The sequence below is a fragment of the Apiospora marii genome (genome assembly GCF_038362585.1).
Source record: "Apiospora marii strain CBS 49790 chromosome Unknown utg000005l_segment0_segment0, whole genome shotgun sequence".
Classification (NCBI taxonomy): Eukaryota; Fungi; Ascomycota; class Sordariomycetes; order Amphisphaeriales; family Apiosporaceae; genus Apiospora; species Apiospora marii.
In genome coordinates this window covers 4,270,029-4,287,284 of record NW_027117377.1, presented here as the reverse complement: position 1 = coordinate 4,287,284, position 17,256 = coordinate 4,270,029, and the positions used below count along the sequence as shown (strand labels likewise).

The window sequence follows — 17,256 nt, the reverse complement described above, 5'->3', positions numbered from 1 at the left end:
CCAGCTGTCTCATTGGACTCTAGAATACGATAACGTGAAGATGACTTCTTGGGCTTATTCTTACCGATGATATATACACATGTTAGCGGAGGGCCACCAATGCACAGATTCAACCGGGAAATAATATGACAGGGGTGTACCGTAACTTTCGTCACTCGGCCTCCCACCGCTAGCTACAGCGTATCCACTCATCGCCTACCGTTCCCGGTCCCTTGTCGAACGGAGTGGTACGATGTCGATCATGTAGACGAACGCGGTAGTCTAGACGAGCCGGGGTGAGTCAGCGAGGACCGGAGCCATACCTAGGAACACGACGAAGCGTACGGGGGCTCGGTGGCCGACCTCGGGGTAGTCACGTGAACACATTCGGACAGTGGCTCGGCCATTATCAAGTAGTATTAAGAAAGACGGGGAAAACATTGACATTAGCCTTTGCACAACAATACAACACTGCGTGCTTCGCTGCAAGTGAATAGAGGCGTTGTGTCACAGAATCTAGAAAGACAGAGAATGGGACAAAAATGTCGGTAGTTTGGGGTTCTCTCTCGGAGGTGTGGGAATAGGGGGAAGGGTATTAGGCCGATGAGTGGGACAAGGTAGGCGTAGAGTGGTCCCTATCGGACTTGGGAAGGATATATTTCGGCAATAAGGCAGAACGCGACGTTTTCCTCGCGAGAGAACCTCTCAGATTGCAAATATAGTATGACGGAGACGGAGTCCTGTCGGTTTTTTCAACTGGGGGTCCCATTATATGCATGCACGTTACATATAGGTATGTGAGTATGCATTTTGTCTGTATAGATATCGATATTATATTGAGGCCGACAGGCCGAGGCGGCAACAGTTATGGAGAGCCACCCATCCACCCATCTCGCCTTCGGAACGAAGGGGTCTCTACGGCCGAAAATGAAACGGGATAAGTTGCCTACATGTACCCAGCAATCCGGGGCCGGACCATAACCACGTTTCGTTTCATCCGTGCGTACCTAATGTATGCCTGCTTTCAAGCTGGAGCGTGCTGGTGTGTACCTACATATCTCGGTACTGACAAACAAACGTGCGTAGCTGGACCTCGGGCCTGGAGGGCGGTGGAGCACCGGGCTTGCGGCAGGCTTCACGAAGCCCTGGCACTACTGCAGAGTTTAAATCCAATTATTTCATGTACGATGACCAGACCCTGCCGCTGCAGGTGGGTGGAACAACTTCATACATACATGCCTACATCTTATGCTTTTGCTTACACGCTCAGGGTAGTGGACTCTCTGCTGGGCATTGTGTTGTTGGATTGAACGAACCTCACATACGCAGATGGACATAACAAGGCCTCGGTTACGGAACGATTAGACTTCATGCCAGCATTGAAGCGCCTGTTGTATACCTGGAGAGCGAGCATGCCGGGAGGCGTTGCACTCTCGCTTGCATGCAGTCGACAATGTCCTCATGCAGTTAATGCATTCTAGACCCCAGGTCGTCAGATTTACCTATAATCTTGGCTACAATGCCTTATCGATCATAAAACGAAACCATTACTCATAAATATCCCTATCGGTACGGATGATCTAGTTGTCATGTATGAAGCAGGAGAAGCTTCCGGTGAGGTAGGCTATTTGCACCTACAACATGGTACATGCGTGAGACGCATGCCCAAGAAGGCCGTGGCCACTGGGGAGGCGTTACCCCGCGTCATGGGAAGCCAAGCTACCCTAGCATATGCAGTAGGGTAACTACTAGGGATGAAGTAATGGCCCGCGAGGCTGGACCTATCATCATCTGCGCGGTATACGGCAAACACGTCCTCCGAGTTCGTTCCCCGGACAGGACGTATATACAGTATCGTTGGCTCTCAAGAGCCCAAGAAGCGATGGTTGCCGTGGCGTCGTCACATCATACCTCATCGTGTACCGCGACAACTCGCTGTTTCTAGCCAAGACTGTCTCAAGCTGACCTGGCCGGAATGAATTCCCGGGGGATGTTTGGAGAAATGACCAAAGCCCAGGCCTGAGGCCCGGTCAGCATGCGGGGTTGAACCGTAGAAGAGGGAGGACAGGGGCTTGGCTTCCCGACTGGATATACGAAAGCGGCAACTGGCGTTGAGGTATGATCCAGTTGTGCAGGGGGCAGACCATGCGCCATGCTTTGTGTCACCAAGAAAATCCCCGTCAGATTTGTTGGAGTGCAACATTGTAATGGAGGGATAGTCGTCGAGAGAAACCAATTCTGAACAAGTCGATTGCTCGGCGTGTACATTATAATCACGAAGCCCGAGAACCTCTGTGAGTGGAGAAGTGCCAATACATAACAAATTTGGCGACTTCCGGTTGAGAAATTATGATGGAGAAATGCTAGAGTTATAATGGGGACTGCATGCTGGTCGACCACGTACACCACAAGCGGGCGACCCTCTATAGAATTCGTCCAGAAAGAATCTCGCCGGAGCGGTCCGGTTATTGTTTAGAACTAGGCTGCTCCGGCCAATCTGAACCGAAATTGGTGATGGGCCGCGGGTAAGATTATTGGGTTGGCAATAGAAAACTTGCGAGCCGACCTGCGGCCGTGCCTCGAGTCGTTGGGGACAGAAGAAGACAGATCTGTCAATGAATAAGCGAGGGCCGGACAGACCCCCGGAGCGAAGACAGCAGCAGCATCAAGGTAGGAAAAACTGAAGGCCAATTGAAGCCTCTCTCCTCTCGGTGAGCTTGGAGCCAAGCTCACCAAGAGACCAAGAGTACCCTAGAGATCAAGGGATGACGCTCTGCGAAAGGGTTTCGGCAGAGGGGAAGAAGAAGTACAGTAACGTTTGCTTACAACGACCAAGGTGCCGTTGGCTGAACTCGGGGGCACTAAAATCGTTGGGGAACAGCCCAATTATCGCACGTCTTTTCGTCCCACTTCGGTCATCCGTTCACTCGGGCAGGCGGAAGGAATCAGCAACGATCAATACAGATCAATGGGCTGGACTACCCCGCGGGCAGTCTGAAGAGGTTAGAGCTTTGCGTAGTACCTAGGGCCAGGGTCCAGATACCGGCTGTTCCAGGTGATTGTGTAGCCATCGACCAAGTACCTGGATGTGTGTGTGTGGTGACGGGCGGGTGAGTGAGCGAGTGTGTGACCAGGGGAGTGTGCGTGTGTGTTGCTGTGAGAGCTGCGGTTGTTGGCCCGCCTTAGCGCATCTGCAGGGTCGAATGGAACCTGACAATTGATGGGAACGGGGATCAATGGATGGATCAAGGTCCCTCGCTCAACTGTCGTCTATCAGCTCATATTTTTGCCGTAATACAAATAAAGGTGCTTCCACACCCCACGGCTAACGCTACGCCGAAGACTGATCCCTTTTTCATTTCATACCCAAAACCTCTTTCCGATCCTTCGACCTTAAGAGTGACTCTTCTTCCCCAAAGGACTCACTTGACTTAGGTGTGTTTGTGTGTGTCTGTCTGTGTGTTTGTGTACAAACAAATATAACAGCCCCGATCTCTTGCAAACACCTCTTGGCCGTCCTTTTTTTGTTGATTGCGTCGGATCAAGCTACCCCGCTGCAACGCATCGTCAGCTCAGCTAAACCAACCCCCCGCCCAAATCCGCGTCGCCGACCATGGCTACAGGCAAGGTTCCCGTGGTCGCCGAGGCCCATGAGGTCGATACATTTCGTAAGTGCCCCCTGAGAGCAATCTCACTTGTTGTCCGAGGAGCAATTGAGAAAATGAGAAGAAAACGAGCTGACAGCATGTTGCAGATCCTCCCCAGAAGATGCTGGACAGTATGTGATTCGCCAATTCCCCCCTTGGTGGCGGCAGCAGCCACGCTGTGTCGCGTGCGTGCTACGAGGGTGAAAGCTAACCAATTCCAACAGAGCATCCCAGCAAACCGCATATCGGCAGTAAGTTTTACAAACGCCCTCTTCTCACTAACGAACGCATGCTAAAGCTATTGCAGGCATGGAGGAGTACCAGCAGATGTACAAGGAATCCATTACGCAGCCCGACCAATTCTGGGGCAGAATGGCCAGAGAGCTTCTCACGTGGCAAACAGACTTCAAGACAGTGCACTCCGGCTCGTTAGAAGGAGGTGACAATGCCTGGTTCCTCGAGGGCCAGCTGAACGCCTCGTACAACTGCGTGGACCGTCACGCCATCAAGGACCCCAACAAGGTCGCCATCATCTACGAAGCTGACGAGCCCAGCGATGGCCGCACACTCACTTACGGCGAGCTCCTACGAGAGGTCTCCAAGACTGCCTGGGCCCTGAAGCAGATGGGCGTGCGCAAGGGTGACACTGTCGCTATCTACTTGCCCATGATTCCCGAGGCCGTCATTGCTTTCCTCGCCATCTCGCGTATTGGTGCTATCCACTCCGTCGTGTTTGCCGGTTTCTCCGCCGATTCCCTGCGGGACAGAGTCATCGACGCCAACTCCAAGGTGGTCATCACCACGGACGAGGGCAAGCGTGGCGGCAAGTTGATTGGTACCAAGAAGATTGTCGACGATGCTTTGAAGCAGTGCCCGGATGTGTCTCACGTCCTTGTCTACAAGCGAACGGGTGCAGATGTTCCCTGGACAGCCGGCCGAGACTACTGGTGGCACGAGGAGGTCGAGAAGTGGCCTGCTTACTTCCCTCCCGAGCCCATGAACTCGGAAGACCCTCTGTTCCTTCTGTACACCTCGGGATCTACCGGCAAGCCCAAGGGTGTCATGCACACAACCGGAGGATATCTCCTTGGCGCTGCTGCGACGGGCAAGTACGTTTTTGACATCCACGACGGCGACCGATACTTCTGCGGTGGAGATGTGGGTTGGATTACCGGACACACTTATGTTGTCTATGCGCCTCTTCTTCTGGGTGTCTCTACCGTTGTTTTCGAGGGCACTCCCGCCTACCCCAACTTTGCCCGCTACTGGGAGATTTGCGAAAAGCATGAAGTTACTCAGTTCTACGTGGCACCGACAGCGCTGAGACTGCTGAAGCGTGCGGGTGATGACTTTGTCAAGTCCAAGATGCCAAAGCTAAGAGTACTCGGTTCTGTGGGAGAGCCCATCGCGGCCGAGGTATGGAAGTGGTATTTCGAGGTTGTTGGTCGGGAGGAGTGCCACATTGTTGACGTAAGTACTTACAAGATCTCCCTGGTTATGTTATACGTCAATGGGACAGCTGCTGACATTCTGATAGACATACTGGCAAACTGAGACGGGATCCAACGTGATCACGCCGCTTGCGGGCGTAACCCCCACAAAGCCTGGTAGTGCTTCGCTGCCTTTCTTTGGTATTGAGCCTGCTATCATCGACCCCGTCTCTGGTGATGAGATCCACGGGAACGATGTTGAGGGCGTCTTGGCTTTCAAGCAAGCATGGCCGAGTATGGCGCGCACTGTCTATGGCGCCCACAAGAGATACATGGACACCTACCTGAATGTCTACAAGGGTTACTACGTAAGTCGTCTGATGATTTTGACGTTCTGGATTTGAGATGATGCTAATTGCTCTCACAGTTCACTGGTGACGGAGCCGGTCGTGACCATGAGGGTTTCTACTGGATTCGGGGCCGTGTCGATGATGTTGTCAACGTCAGTGGCCACCGTCTATCAACAGCAGAGATCGAAGCGGCTTTGATCGAACATCATGCTGTGGGCGAGGCTGCTGTCGTTGGTGTGACAGATGAGCTCACAGGCCAGGCCGTCAATGCCTTTGTCGCCCTGAAGGACGCAAATGAGAACGTGGATGCTCTGCGCAAAGAACTCATCCTCCAAGTTCGAAAGAGCATTGGCCCCTTCGCTGCGCCCAAGGCTGTCTTCATCGTCCCTGACTTGCCCAAGACCCGGAGTGGCAAGATTATGCGCCGCATCTTGAGGAAGATCCTTGCCGGCGAGGAAGACCAACTTGGTGACACGAGTACAGTAAGTTATCTCCCACCCCTGTGTGACTTAAAGAATCGAGCACCATTTGCTGACAACTCCGGTAGCTCTCGGATCCCAGCGTGGTCCAGAAGATCATTGGGACTGTCCAGGAATCGCGGAAGAAGTGATAATCGTCACGAGTTTCGGAGTAGAGAGATACCACGGGGATGATTGCGTTTTGTGTTCAAGACTTACGACCACTTTGTAGCTAGTATTATTTTTAAGTATGAATTGTGGCGGCATAGAGCCTCGAAGCTCGGCTATACCGAATGAATGTCTCATTTTCGTAACGCTCAAGGAAGCCCAGACCGAACAGTTCAATGTGCTACGCCTCGTTGAAGACTCAGATATACGCGTGTCACTCGCAATGCCCTTGAGCAAACTAAGATGTTTATACTATGTGCTAATTGGATAAGCCCCGAAGATGTCTGTCCCCGTGGCCCCCTTTCCTGGCAGGCAGTGGGATAGTTGGCTGGCTTCGTGAGCATGCAGCAACTGCTGGTGAACAAATCCCTGCTGTTCCGTATGGATATTGGCCAGGCTAATCCCCCTAGTCTGGTTGACTCGTCAAGCGGCCGCAGGAATAAACCGTATCAGCACCTGTCTTGATTATTCCACTTACCCCAGATTACAACAGTGGGATAATCAAACACTGCTGTAATAATATTCCGTAGAACTGCTTAATCTTTGAGGAGACTTGACCGGTTTATCCGCGCAGAGACTTGGCGTCCGTCGTAGTCACGTCACACGAGGCTGTGTATTCAGCTGTGTAAGGATCTGTCGGATCGTGTTGCCAAACACAATAACTGCAGGTGTAGTAGTATACGTACGCGATTGTGCCGCAGTGACAGCTCGGCGATTGCCAAGGGAGTCTAGAGGAGCAAAGTCATGAGTCGTGAGGTCAGTCGGGACGAAGACATACTCGGACATTGAAAAAGTAGCCTGGGGCGCAGGTAAGCCGCGAGCTGCCAGACGGCATCTTACGGGCGCCGAATGGAACCTAAGAAGAGCCAAGGGACCTAGCTTGCTCGAAAGAACGCGTAATGGTCCAGATATGGCTTGTATTGGCAGCCTTGGCATATTCGGACATAAGAGAGATCGCGGGTATCGCTATGCCGGGAATCCTTCGTGATAATAATCCCGTCTACGCCCCCGGCAGTGCTAAAAGGAGCCAATTAGATCGATTTATAGTATATCAGGCTAGAGGGGAAAAGAGAAAGGAAACAGATCCAGTTGTCAGCTAACCTTAGATCTGCTTGTGTAAAAGTCCATGGCGGGGTACCCTATCAAAATGCGTGCATCAGCCACTAGTAAGGGTTTACCGTGACTCGATCGCTATGCCGGTTTCGGAATCGAAAAAGAAGTGCCCTCAATTGGTTCAGTAGATCATTGACCATGATAGATGCCAATTGAATCTTCGACACGCCTTGAACTCGATAACCATACACGAGACCGCAGTCAGCACATCATGACATCCGAAAAGGCACCCGCTGAGAACATGCTTTGGGGTGGACGCTTCACAGGTTGGGTTTTTCACGGAAGCTTCCACAGTGAGTGCACTATGCTGACCTAGGAATGATAGGCGGCCTCGATCCCCTCATGCTCAAGTACAATGCGAGCATTGTGTACGACAAGCTCCTGTACAAGGAAGACATCCTTGGCAGCATTGCCTTTGCCCGCGCCAACGCCAAGTCCGGCATCATCTCCAACGACGAGTTCGCCGAAATCGAGCGGGGTCTCCGGGAGGTCCAGAAGGAGTGGGAGGCGGACACCTTTGTCATCAAGCCCAATGACGAAGACATCCACACTGCCAATGAGCGCCGGCTCGGTGAGATCATCGGCAAGGACATCGCTGGCAAGCTGCACACGGGCCGCAGCCGCAACGAGCAGGTTGTCTGCGATATGCGCATGTGGCTTCGCGACCAGATCAGGGAGATCGAGGGCCAGCTGAAATCCTTCATTGAGGTCATTGCCGCCCGCGCTGAGGCCGAGGTCGGCATTATCATGCCTGGATATACGCATCTCCAGCGAGCTATGGTCGTCATGTGGTCACAGCACCTGCTTTCATTTGGCTTCAACTTCGCCAGCGATCTTGAGCGGCTGCGCGAGACTTTCAAGCGTGTGAACAGGAGCCCTCTTGGCTGTGGTGCTCTTGCCGGCAATGGCTTCAATATCGATCGTGATATGATGGCCGAGGAGCTGGGCTTCGATGGCGTCATGTGGAACTCCATGAACGCTGTTGCTGATAGGGATTTCGTTACCGAGTTCCTGCAATGGGGCAGCATGTTTATGCAGCACATCTCTCGATGGGCCGAGGATCTCATCCTTTATTCCTCCACAGAGTTCAGCTTTGTTACTATTGCTGATGCTTATTCTACTGGAAGCTCTCTGATGCCCCAGAAGAAGAACCCCGATGGTCTCGAGTTATTACGAGGGAAAGCTGGCCGGGCATTCGGACACATGGCTGGCCTGATGATGACTCAGAAGGGCCTGCCCAGCACATACAACAAGGACCTTCAGGAGAGTTGGGAACCTATGTTGGATCACGTGAAGACTATCTCTGATAGTGTTCAGATCGCGAACGGTATCCTCAGTACTCTCACTGTTAGACAGGACAAGATGAAGGCTGCCCTTGATCCCTTTATGCTGGCTACCGATCTTGCGGATTACCTTGTACGAAAGGGTGTACCCTTCCGTGAGACGCACCACATCTCTGGACGGTGTGTAGCTAAGAGCGAGGAGCTCAATGTCCCGATGAACGAGCTCTCACTCGAGCAACTGCAGGCTATTGATGGTCGATTCAAGGAGGATGTTATGGATACGTTCAACTACGAGACAAGCGTCGAGATGAGGTCAGCTAAGGGTGGTACGAGCCGGGCGCGTGTCCTGGAGCAGGTCAAGGTTCTCAAGGGTATGCTGGCGTAGAGTGATTTCTAATGAATAAAAAAAAGGGTCAGGTCGGTAAAAGCAATGCAAATAATTGGTTGATTCTCTCTCCCTCTCTTGTTTATAGAGCGTTGCTGCTTATAGCTGGACCCACTGGTACAATTGAAATGCCTGACTGTTGACTGGGGGCTTCTCTGGGAGGTAGCTCTAGTCCGATCTTAGCAATACCTCTTGTGCGCCTCTTCTCACGAGTAATGATGAAAACCACGGCGCTGTCTGCTGACGCAACGGCAGCCATAATCATCTCCGTGCAAGGTAGGAATAAAATAGCCTTTTAGCGTCTTGCCTAGGATGGGGCCGAGTGAGCCTGCCAGCAGCGCACAGTCTCGACCGTCCCATACCAAGGAGACTTGGCAGCGCTTCGCAAGGTCGTCCAGGCCACAAGATCTTCGGCCGTGGGAAGGAAGAATTAAGAAGCTCGCTGTTTGACAACTAATTCGAACAGGTTAAGAGACTGAGGAAATCAAATTGGCGTTCTGTCGATAGCTGGGCCCAGCGAAACTCGACATCGACAATCTTGAAACCACATTATCCGTACCTGGTAAATATTTGGGATGCATATTCCGTCCAAGTCTCCAGTCTGTCTCAATCCCAACTTCCTGAGCCCCAGAAAAAAAAAGAAGCAACAAATTAGCCTTACCTTTAATTGTGCGTGCTCCGTACCGTTATTTTACAGCGAGGCAAGAATGAACAGAGAGCTACGTACGTAAAAGTACACAGCCTTGGAGATGGAGTGCACGCAATCAATATACTGGCCTACTTACTCTACATGAGTTAGCTAGAGAGCCATTAACGTACTGCTGTTGCCGCCTAGTGCCCCCCAAGATCTATTTCTGTTACTTGCTACTGCCGCCTGTTGGAAGCAGCAGCGCCCCCCGCAGATTCCGCAGTCCTAAGGGTCCGACCAGCGTCCTCAAACAGGGCAGCTTACCAGGATCATCCCCGCCAAGCCATCGTCGTGCCGCGACATCCTGACCAACCCATCGCCCGACAAGCGCTCTCCGCTGCAGCCTCCCAAAAGGAGGCTTGGTACTTCGTGTAGGCGAGTTCTAGCTGGCTCGCCGTCTGTTGGGTGCACCAGTAGAGACAAAACTACGGCACACCAAGAGGCTAAGGTTGGGTAATTGGGTCTGCCTGGCAATCCTTCCGCCTCTGCGCAGCCACTTGACAAACCATCTTCCTTCCTTCGGGACGAACACCTTTCTTATCAGTCATCCGCGACGACCCGTCATCACCTTTCGCCCGCTCGCTCGCTATTGCTTGGATTGGTTTTTTGTTATTCGCCAATCCCACATTCTTCTCTCCTTGCTCTATCTATATACCCTCTCTTTTGTCGTTTCGTCGATAATACACTTCTTTGCCACCCACACACGTACACTTCCTCTCTCTCTCTCTTGTTGGCCAAGCCGGGTCCACGGGTCGTTACGAAACTAAGCCCCCGAGAACACCGCCGAGCCTCGCCAATCCACCACGACAGCAGTGTCGCTCGTCGTCTCACTGGGCGCCTTCGGTCCATCTTCCACAATCCGCCCCAAGTCAGATTCAATCAATCGCCCGATCTTCCCCATCGAACAAACCTATTCCATCTCGGTGACGCATACCAACCCGGCCGCTGTTTTATTGTACTGTTTGATATCGGGATATTAAACACAGACATACACACACCGCTTTACTGTTAGTAGAATCGACTTTGGATGGGAGTTTGAGTACAGCCAACCGTCCCCAACAACGGGATTCGCCTTCCTTCAGCATGCGCGGCATTCTTAGAACGGCCGTCGCCTTCCTTTTAGCTTTGGCACCCTCCTCCGACGCGCACTCGACGAAACGAAATGCCCTGAACTATCTTAGTCGACTGGACGATCCCACATTACACACGCCGTCGCACCGCGTACATGCCCACTCGTCTTTTGAGCTCACGTTCCTGCTGCACGACAAGAGCGACAAGATTCGTTTGACATTAGAACCTAATCACGACGTAATATCAGACACCGCCTCGGTGCAGTATCTAGCTTCGGATGGGACCATACGGCAGGAAGAGCCCATCTCGCGTTCCGACCACCGGGTCTTCAAGGGTCACGCTTACGTGCAGCACCCAGGCCACAAGGAATGGATCAATGAAGGCTGGGCCCGCATTACGGTGCATCGCGACGGACCCAGACCTATCTTTGAGGGCGCCTTCCGCGTGAACGGCGACAACCACCATGTACACACGAGCACGAACTACCGGAAAACTCAGCACCACGAGGACCCCGTCGTCGAATTCGCCGAAGATGAGTATATGATTGTCTGGAGGGATTCCGATGTCAAACTTGACCCCTTTGCGGACGATGCGCCCGGCGAGCTGAAGCGCAGTCTTCGTGCTCCTTCTTGCTCGTCGGACAGTCTCGAGTTCAACAACGAGAACACCCATCCGGTCTTTACTGGCCTCGATCTCCGCGATACGTCTGTGGTCGACTCGGCTCGCCTCTTCGCTCGTCAAGGCATCGACGGATACAAGGGAGGTAATGGTGCCGGTGTCAATCTCGCCAGCACCATTGGCTCGACCGCAGGCTGCCCTGGTACACGAAAGGTCGCGCTTGTTGGTATCGCCACCGACTGCACATACACTGCTCAGTTCAACTCTACCTCGTCCGTAAAGGCCCACATCATTCAACAAGTCAGCGCCGCATCGCAGGTATACGAGAGCACCTTCAACATTTCCATTGGTATCCAGAACTTGACTATTAGTGAGGCCGATTGCCCCGGTACCCCTCCTTCAACCGCGCCCTGGAACAAGGCTTGTGGCTCTGGTACGAGCATCACGGATCGTCTGAATCTGTTCTCAGCCTGGAGAGGGCAATTCAAAGACCGCAATGCGTATTGGACTCTGTTGAGTACATGCAACACAGGTGCTGCTGTTGGCCTAGCCTGGCTCGGTCAGCTTTGTGCTGAGGGTGCCAGTCCTTCCGGTGAAGGAAACGAGACGACTGCTGGTGCCAACGTTGTTGTCCGTACCGACACGGAGTGGCAAGTATTCGCACACGAGAGTGGTCACACCTTTGGAGCTGTTCACGACTGTATGAGCCAAACTTGTGCCGACGGAACTGTGACCCAGAACCAGTGTTGCCCTCTGAGCTCTAGCACCTGCGATGCGAACCAGCAATTCATCATGAACCCCTCGACTGGCAACAACATCGATCGCTTCTCGGCCTGCAGTATAGGCAACATCTGCTCTGCGATGAACCGCAACAGCGTCAAGTCGTCTTGTTTGAGCAACAATAAGGATGTCGTGACAATTACAGGCCAACAGTGCGGCAACGGCATCGTCGAGGCGGGCGAAGACTGCGACTGCGGCGGTGAGCAGGGTTGCGGTAACAACGCCTGCTGTGATGCCAAGACGTGCAAATTCAAGGCGAACTCGGTTTGCGACCCCTCGAACGAGGACTGCTGCACACAGCAGTGTCAGTTCTCAAGCAGCGGAACAGTCTGCAGAGAGAGCACCGGATCTTGCGACCCTGCAGAAATGTGCAGCGGCACAGCCCCCACGTGCCCCAAGGATATCAAGGCCGAGGACGGCCAGAAGTGTGGCTCGGACGGCGCAGGGCTTACTTGTGCATCTGGGCAGTGTACGTCTCGCGACCTACAGTGCAAGACCATCGTCAGCAATCTGAACGGTGATAACAGCACCAAGTCGTGCGGCTCGGGCGGCTGTACCTTGTCCTGCGCATCGGCACAATTAGGCCCAAATGCCTGTTACACGTTGAAGCAGTATTTCCTGGATGGTACTCCTTGCGATGGCGGCGGCAAATGTAACAACGGACAGTGTCAGGGATCCAACTTTATCAACCAAGCCCAAGCCTGGATCAACGACAACAAGCAGATCTTCATCCCGGTAGTTGCGGTTGTGGGCGGACTGATAGTGATTGCACTCCTGAGCTGTCTCTGTAGCTGTTGCCGCCGCCGACCCAGACGTGTGATGAAGCCAACGCAACCAAACTCTAGTTGGCAAGGTGGCTATGGCGGTGGTGGTGCCTGGCAAGCTGCGAATGTGGCACGCCCACCCCCAGCGTACGGTCAGCAAGAGGGCTGGTCGCCGTACCAACAGCAACAACAATACGGCGGTGGCATGAGGCGCACAACCAGTACGCGGTATGCCTAGTGATCGTTTGTTTCTTGTAAATGCCGTGATGTTATGTACTGTATCGCATCGCATCGCATAAGAGGATATTTGAAAGAGGGAGAAAACTAGGCTGGAATCTGGTAACTCTTGGGAGGCATTAGAAAGCACTGGGTTCGGGCTTGTTTGGGGTAACGGCGCTATCGGGGGGAGATATATCACATTTTGGTTGCTATTTCTTTGTTTGAGGGGGGGTCGAAATCAAGAATAGCAGCTGGATACTCTTGGGGGGGGGGGGGGGGCATACATCACTCCCCCCTCAAAGAATGCGACGACACGAACACCTTATCATCTTCTTCCTCACATTCGTCTTCATTATCAATCATCCATATTTCATTGGAAGGAGTTTCAGGCGTTTATATATATACCGACGGATCCTCTTGAATCGAACCCCCTTCTTCTTTTTCTTCTTATCGAACCCGCTCGCTCGTCTCTCTATTTTCACAGGTCTTGAAGGCAAAGGATCGACGGAGGGTTGAAGCGAAGTGGAGGAAGATACAGTGACTGAGACAAAGGACAAAGGGGGGAGGGGGAGTAGGCGGGCCCAACTGACTGAATACTATTGGGCGGCCACTTTTGCACACGATACAGCATACCACACCGATCCCGCATATACTTTAATACAGCATACGGGACTCCCGTGTCAACTGTTTCATAGGTCTCCTTGCATATATAGGCTTATTGATATATGACTATACCTTCTTTCTTTTTGTTGATAAGCTTTTGTTCACGTAAGTAACATCACCGCCATATCGACTCAGACCACTGGAACATCATGTATGGTTGGTTCATCTTTGGCAGAGAACCTTCTTCCATTGATGTACTGTCTGTACTCGCATATGCCCACAAGCAGATAAGCCCGGAAGAAGAGAAAGGGCAATGAGGATCGGGATTATTAGCCAAAGGTCAACTAGCTAAACCTGTACCATCGAGAATGCTGGAAATCCTAAAAAGAACTGAAGCCTCCTAGCTTTTTCGAATGGGGGTATATCACCTCGCGGTTTGAAGACGAGAAAATCTCAAGACAATCTTTTCCACCATCACCATGGACAAAACCCACCGCCCAAGTATTCGGAAAGACAGAGCCAATTCAAGAACGCCTGCGCAGCACACAAGTATACCCAACATGGAAAATTGTAGCCATTACCTCACCAAGAAGAGATACCTCGATTCCCACGCCAAAGGAAATGTCATATCCATTATTCCATTAAGTCATTTCTTCCAGCCAACGTTTGTCTAAGTCCCATCCCATCCATATTAACCAGGCTATTCCATTCCGGGAGCCGCGTAAAAATAAACCACGTAGGCCCGAGGGTGGCGCACAATTGTAGCCCTTGCTTGAGCTGCAGCACTGTTCTGATCCATTAAACGCTTTGGGAGAGCCGACTTGATCTGCGAGCTCGTCTGCGGGAGATTTAGGTCGCTACTCAGCCCTGGCTGATCCAGCCAGTGCAGATAGGATCGGATCGAGCGCTGGTTTGTGGCCCACCCCTCTTCCGCCCGCAACCTCCAGGGGGGTTGCTGCTGTCTTCCAGATAGCTCAGTGCGTTCTAGAAGAGCGTTCGCTGCTGCGTTTCTTGGGGGTGCTGCTCGCGCTCTTCTGGCCGCTGCTACTGTGACGAGATGACTTGGATTTCTTCTTCTTGTCCCCCGACTGTTTCGAAGACGCCGAAGGCGCAGCCTCTTCCACCACGCCACACAGCATGCGCGTGTAACGCAGACGCGTGGCCGGTATACTCTGTCGGGAGTCAATGGGTAAGCAGGGATGATAGGTGGCTCAGTTGTGGGTGCGAAATGGGAAATTCGGCCTGTGGTATAGAAAAGAAACCGCAAGAGAGACAACGTTTCTTGGCAGGGTCCGAGGGGTTGAGGTGGATTGATTGCTAATTACGGAAACTACCCTTGTCGTCGCTAGGGCGCGAGGAATTACTATTCCCGAAGAACTACTTCTGAAAATGACTTGTGTAGTGGTGATATCACAAGATCAAATATGGTCCTTTTCATGTGTGGATAACTCGTACCAGACTGGATCGCAGTCTGGCAGGCAGCAGCAGGAGGAGTCCCTCGGGCCATTGCCGCCATTGCTGGGGTCGAGGGTTGGGTGTTGGGGGTCGTGGGGGTCAAGACTAAGAGATCGGGGTCCAGAACTTACATCGCCCTCGCGTTGGGCATTGGTCATGAGCAACTCGGGGTTGTCCAGGATCTGAGCAGCGTGTCGGCGTTGCTCTATATAGGCGTAAGACTCGTCCCTGGCAACAGGTAGCGTTGAATGTGAGCCGAATTGTACATTTTCTTCATATTGTGTAAAAAGCACACAATGCAAAAACAAAACAGAAGCAATACAGCACAGAAAATGGACAGTCGGTTGAGCAAGATGGAAAAGTTCAAATCATACCTGGAGCCTCGATTCCGGCCACCCCAATCACCACTTGCCCCCTCGGAGTCGTCCCCCGAATCGTGGTAGGGGTCCTTGCCCCGCGCCTGTCGATCCCGCATCTCGGGGGTGAAGCCGTCGGCGGAGGTGGATTGCTGGTAAGGGTACTGGGCGGCAGCGGCATGCCGGTAGTCGGTGTTGCTCATGGTGCTGCTGCTGAGATGGTGATTGTGAGGATGGTATGTTTGGTGAAAAGGTCCTCCCCCATAATAGTGGCTTGTTGCCATTGGAGAGTGGGCGGCGGGCTTTTATAAGTCTGGACGAGGCAGAACAGGCGGGCGTGTGTCCCGAGTTGCCTGGCTATTAAGCAATTGGAAGTATTGCAAGGCAGAGCAAGGCGAGGTCGAGGGCTATCAGGTGGAAAGAGGTAGATTGAAGTTCCGTCGGTGCTATGGAAGCGGAAGCTGGGAGCACCAAAGTATAACAAGTCGATTAATCATCCACGAACGACCGGTGAGATCCGCCTGTCGCTTTTGTCTCTCCCGACTGGAGAATGCGCTCGGGTTGAGAATTGACGAGCACAAGAAAGTAGCCAAAATTCGTCAAGGAATGTCTTAAGTAATTGCAAGTAGCGACAGAATAAGGAAGGAAGCAAGAGGCAGGTAGCCCAGTAGCAACCTACATAAGTGGTAGTCAGGCGGCAGGCGCAGTGCCAGTCCGGCCGTCGTGACTTCAAATGTTCCTTCCAATTGCCAGATGCATTGAATTGACTGATCGTGGGTAGGGTCCAGTCAAGTGGTCAGGTAGCCTACTTGGTGAGTAGTGTCCCAGTTGCCAGCAACCCATCGGTCATAATGCATGTCGAATAGTGGAGAGTGATCGGCAGCACCACCAATAGCCGCCTCAACTCTGGCCGGCCGTTAAGCTTGTTCCACTGTGTTTTCAAGCCCCGTCCTTTCTTTTTGGTCGTTGGAGGCTGATTCGGCAAGTATCGACTCGACCTTACCTCACTTGCCCTGCCCCTGCCGCCCCTTCGACTATACAACTCACCGAGTGATCGTGGGAATGCAATTGACCATTATCTGATTTGTCGTCGTAGCCGTCTGCCTATAGCCTACATGTTCAAAAGCGACCCTGACTCGCTGCCCCCCTTGGCTGATGGCATGCTGATGTGGTTATGATCGTGCCGAATGACGGCTCGTTTACAACTCCCGACTACTACTATACCTTCTCCTCCTCCTCTTGATCCAGAAATTTCCTCTGATCTGTCACATTTTTCACCAACCCGGCTGCTGGGCCGTCGACGCTGGTTCGCCCAACGAAATCCCTCCGGATGTGCAACCCGCCACCAATGCCAGGATATGGGTACATGCGACGGCGCCATCGAATGTTTCCTCGGTTGATAGATTAACGGCTGCCTTCCGCCCGTCCTGACCTGCATCCTGAGCTCAACACCATCAGAGAATAACGGATAACGGCTCGTGGGTCCCATGCGTTCCATGCATCCCATGCTTGCCCTAGCCTCTGATTGAGCCGACTATCGTCTCTCCTGCAGGCGCGCTAGCTTCCTCGTGGTCGCGGCCGCGAATGCCATCGACACTCGAGTGGCATGCTTTTCGGGACAAATCCGCTGCCATTGCCCGCCCAACGGGTGTGTGAACCGTTTATGGCCGTTGCAACGCTTACGGCGCATAATACCAGGTCTTATGGCCTCGGAACCGGGGCATCTTCTGCCACTGCTACTCCATCATTTCGACATTGAATATCCCCATGACTACGGCGCGCAAAGTTGGTACAGATGTAGCAACAATCGAGATGTCCTCATCGATCTCTCATCCCTGCGGCTACATGATAGATTCCGGCATACAAGTCACCCTCCTTCCTTTTCTTTT

General features: G+C 52.7%; 4 protein-coding genes across 4 annotated transcripts; 3 read left to right on the top strand and 1 right to left on the bottom strand.

The window, feature by feature from the left end:
* Window positions 1-3,592: 3,592 nt before the first annotated feature.
* PG985_009210 (uncharacterized protein) lies at window positions 3,593-6,016 on the top strand (the record flags this gene model as incomplete). Its single annotated transcript, XM_066828978.1, has 7 exons — window positions 3,593-3,647; window positions 3,734-3,757; window positions 3,851-3,877; window positions 3,934-5,096; window positions 5,164-5,424; window positions 5,484-5,888; window positions 5,954-6,016. The coding sequence occupies 7 exons, from the start codon at window positions 3,593-3,595 to the stop codon at window positions 6,014-6,016; spliced, it is 1,998 nt and encodes a 665-aa protein (XP_066683890.1).
* A 1,340-nt stretch (window positions 6,017-7,356) lies between these two features.
* PG985_009209 (argininosuccinate lyase) lies at window positions 7,357-8,813 on the top strand (the record flags this gene model as incomplete). Its single annotated transcript, XM_066828977.1, has 2 exons — window positions 7,357-7,411; window positions 7,462-8,813. 2 exons carry the CDS (start codon window positions 7,357-7,359, stop codon window positions 8,811-8,813), a joined length of 1,407 nt encoding a protein of 468 aa, XP_066683889.1.
* Window positions 8,814-10,584: 1,771 nt separating this feature from the next.
* Window positions 10,585-12,972, top strand: PG985_009208 (disintegrin; the record flags this gene model as incomplete). Its single annotated transcript, XM_066828976.1, has 1 exon — window positions 10,585-12,972. The coding sequence occupies one exon, from the start codon at window positions 10,585-10,587 to the stop codon at window positions 12,970-12,972; it is 2,388 nt and encodes a 795-aa protein (XP_066683888.1).
* A 1,558-nt stretch (window positions 12,973-14,530) lies between these two features.
* Window positions 14,531-15,570, bottom strand: PG985_009207 (uncharacterized protein; the record flags this gene model as incomplete). Its single annotated transcript, XM_066828975.1, has 3 exons — window positions 14,531-14,728; window positions 15,143-15,239; window positions 15,386-15,570. The coding sequence occupies 3 exons, from the start codon at window positions 15,568-15,570 to the stop codon at window positions 14,531-14,533; spliced, it is 480 nt and encodes a 159-aa protein (XP_066683887.1).
* Window positions 15,571-17,256: the final 1,686 nt, after the last annotated feature.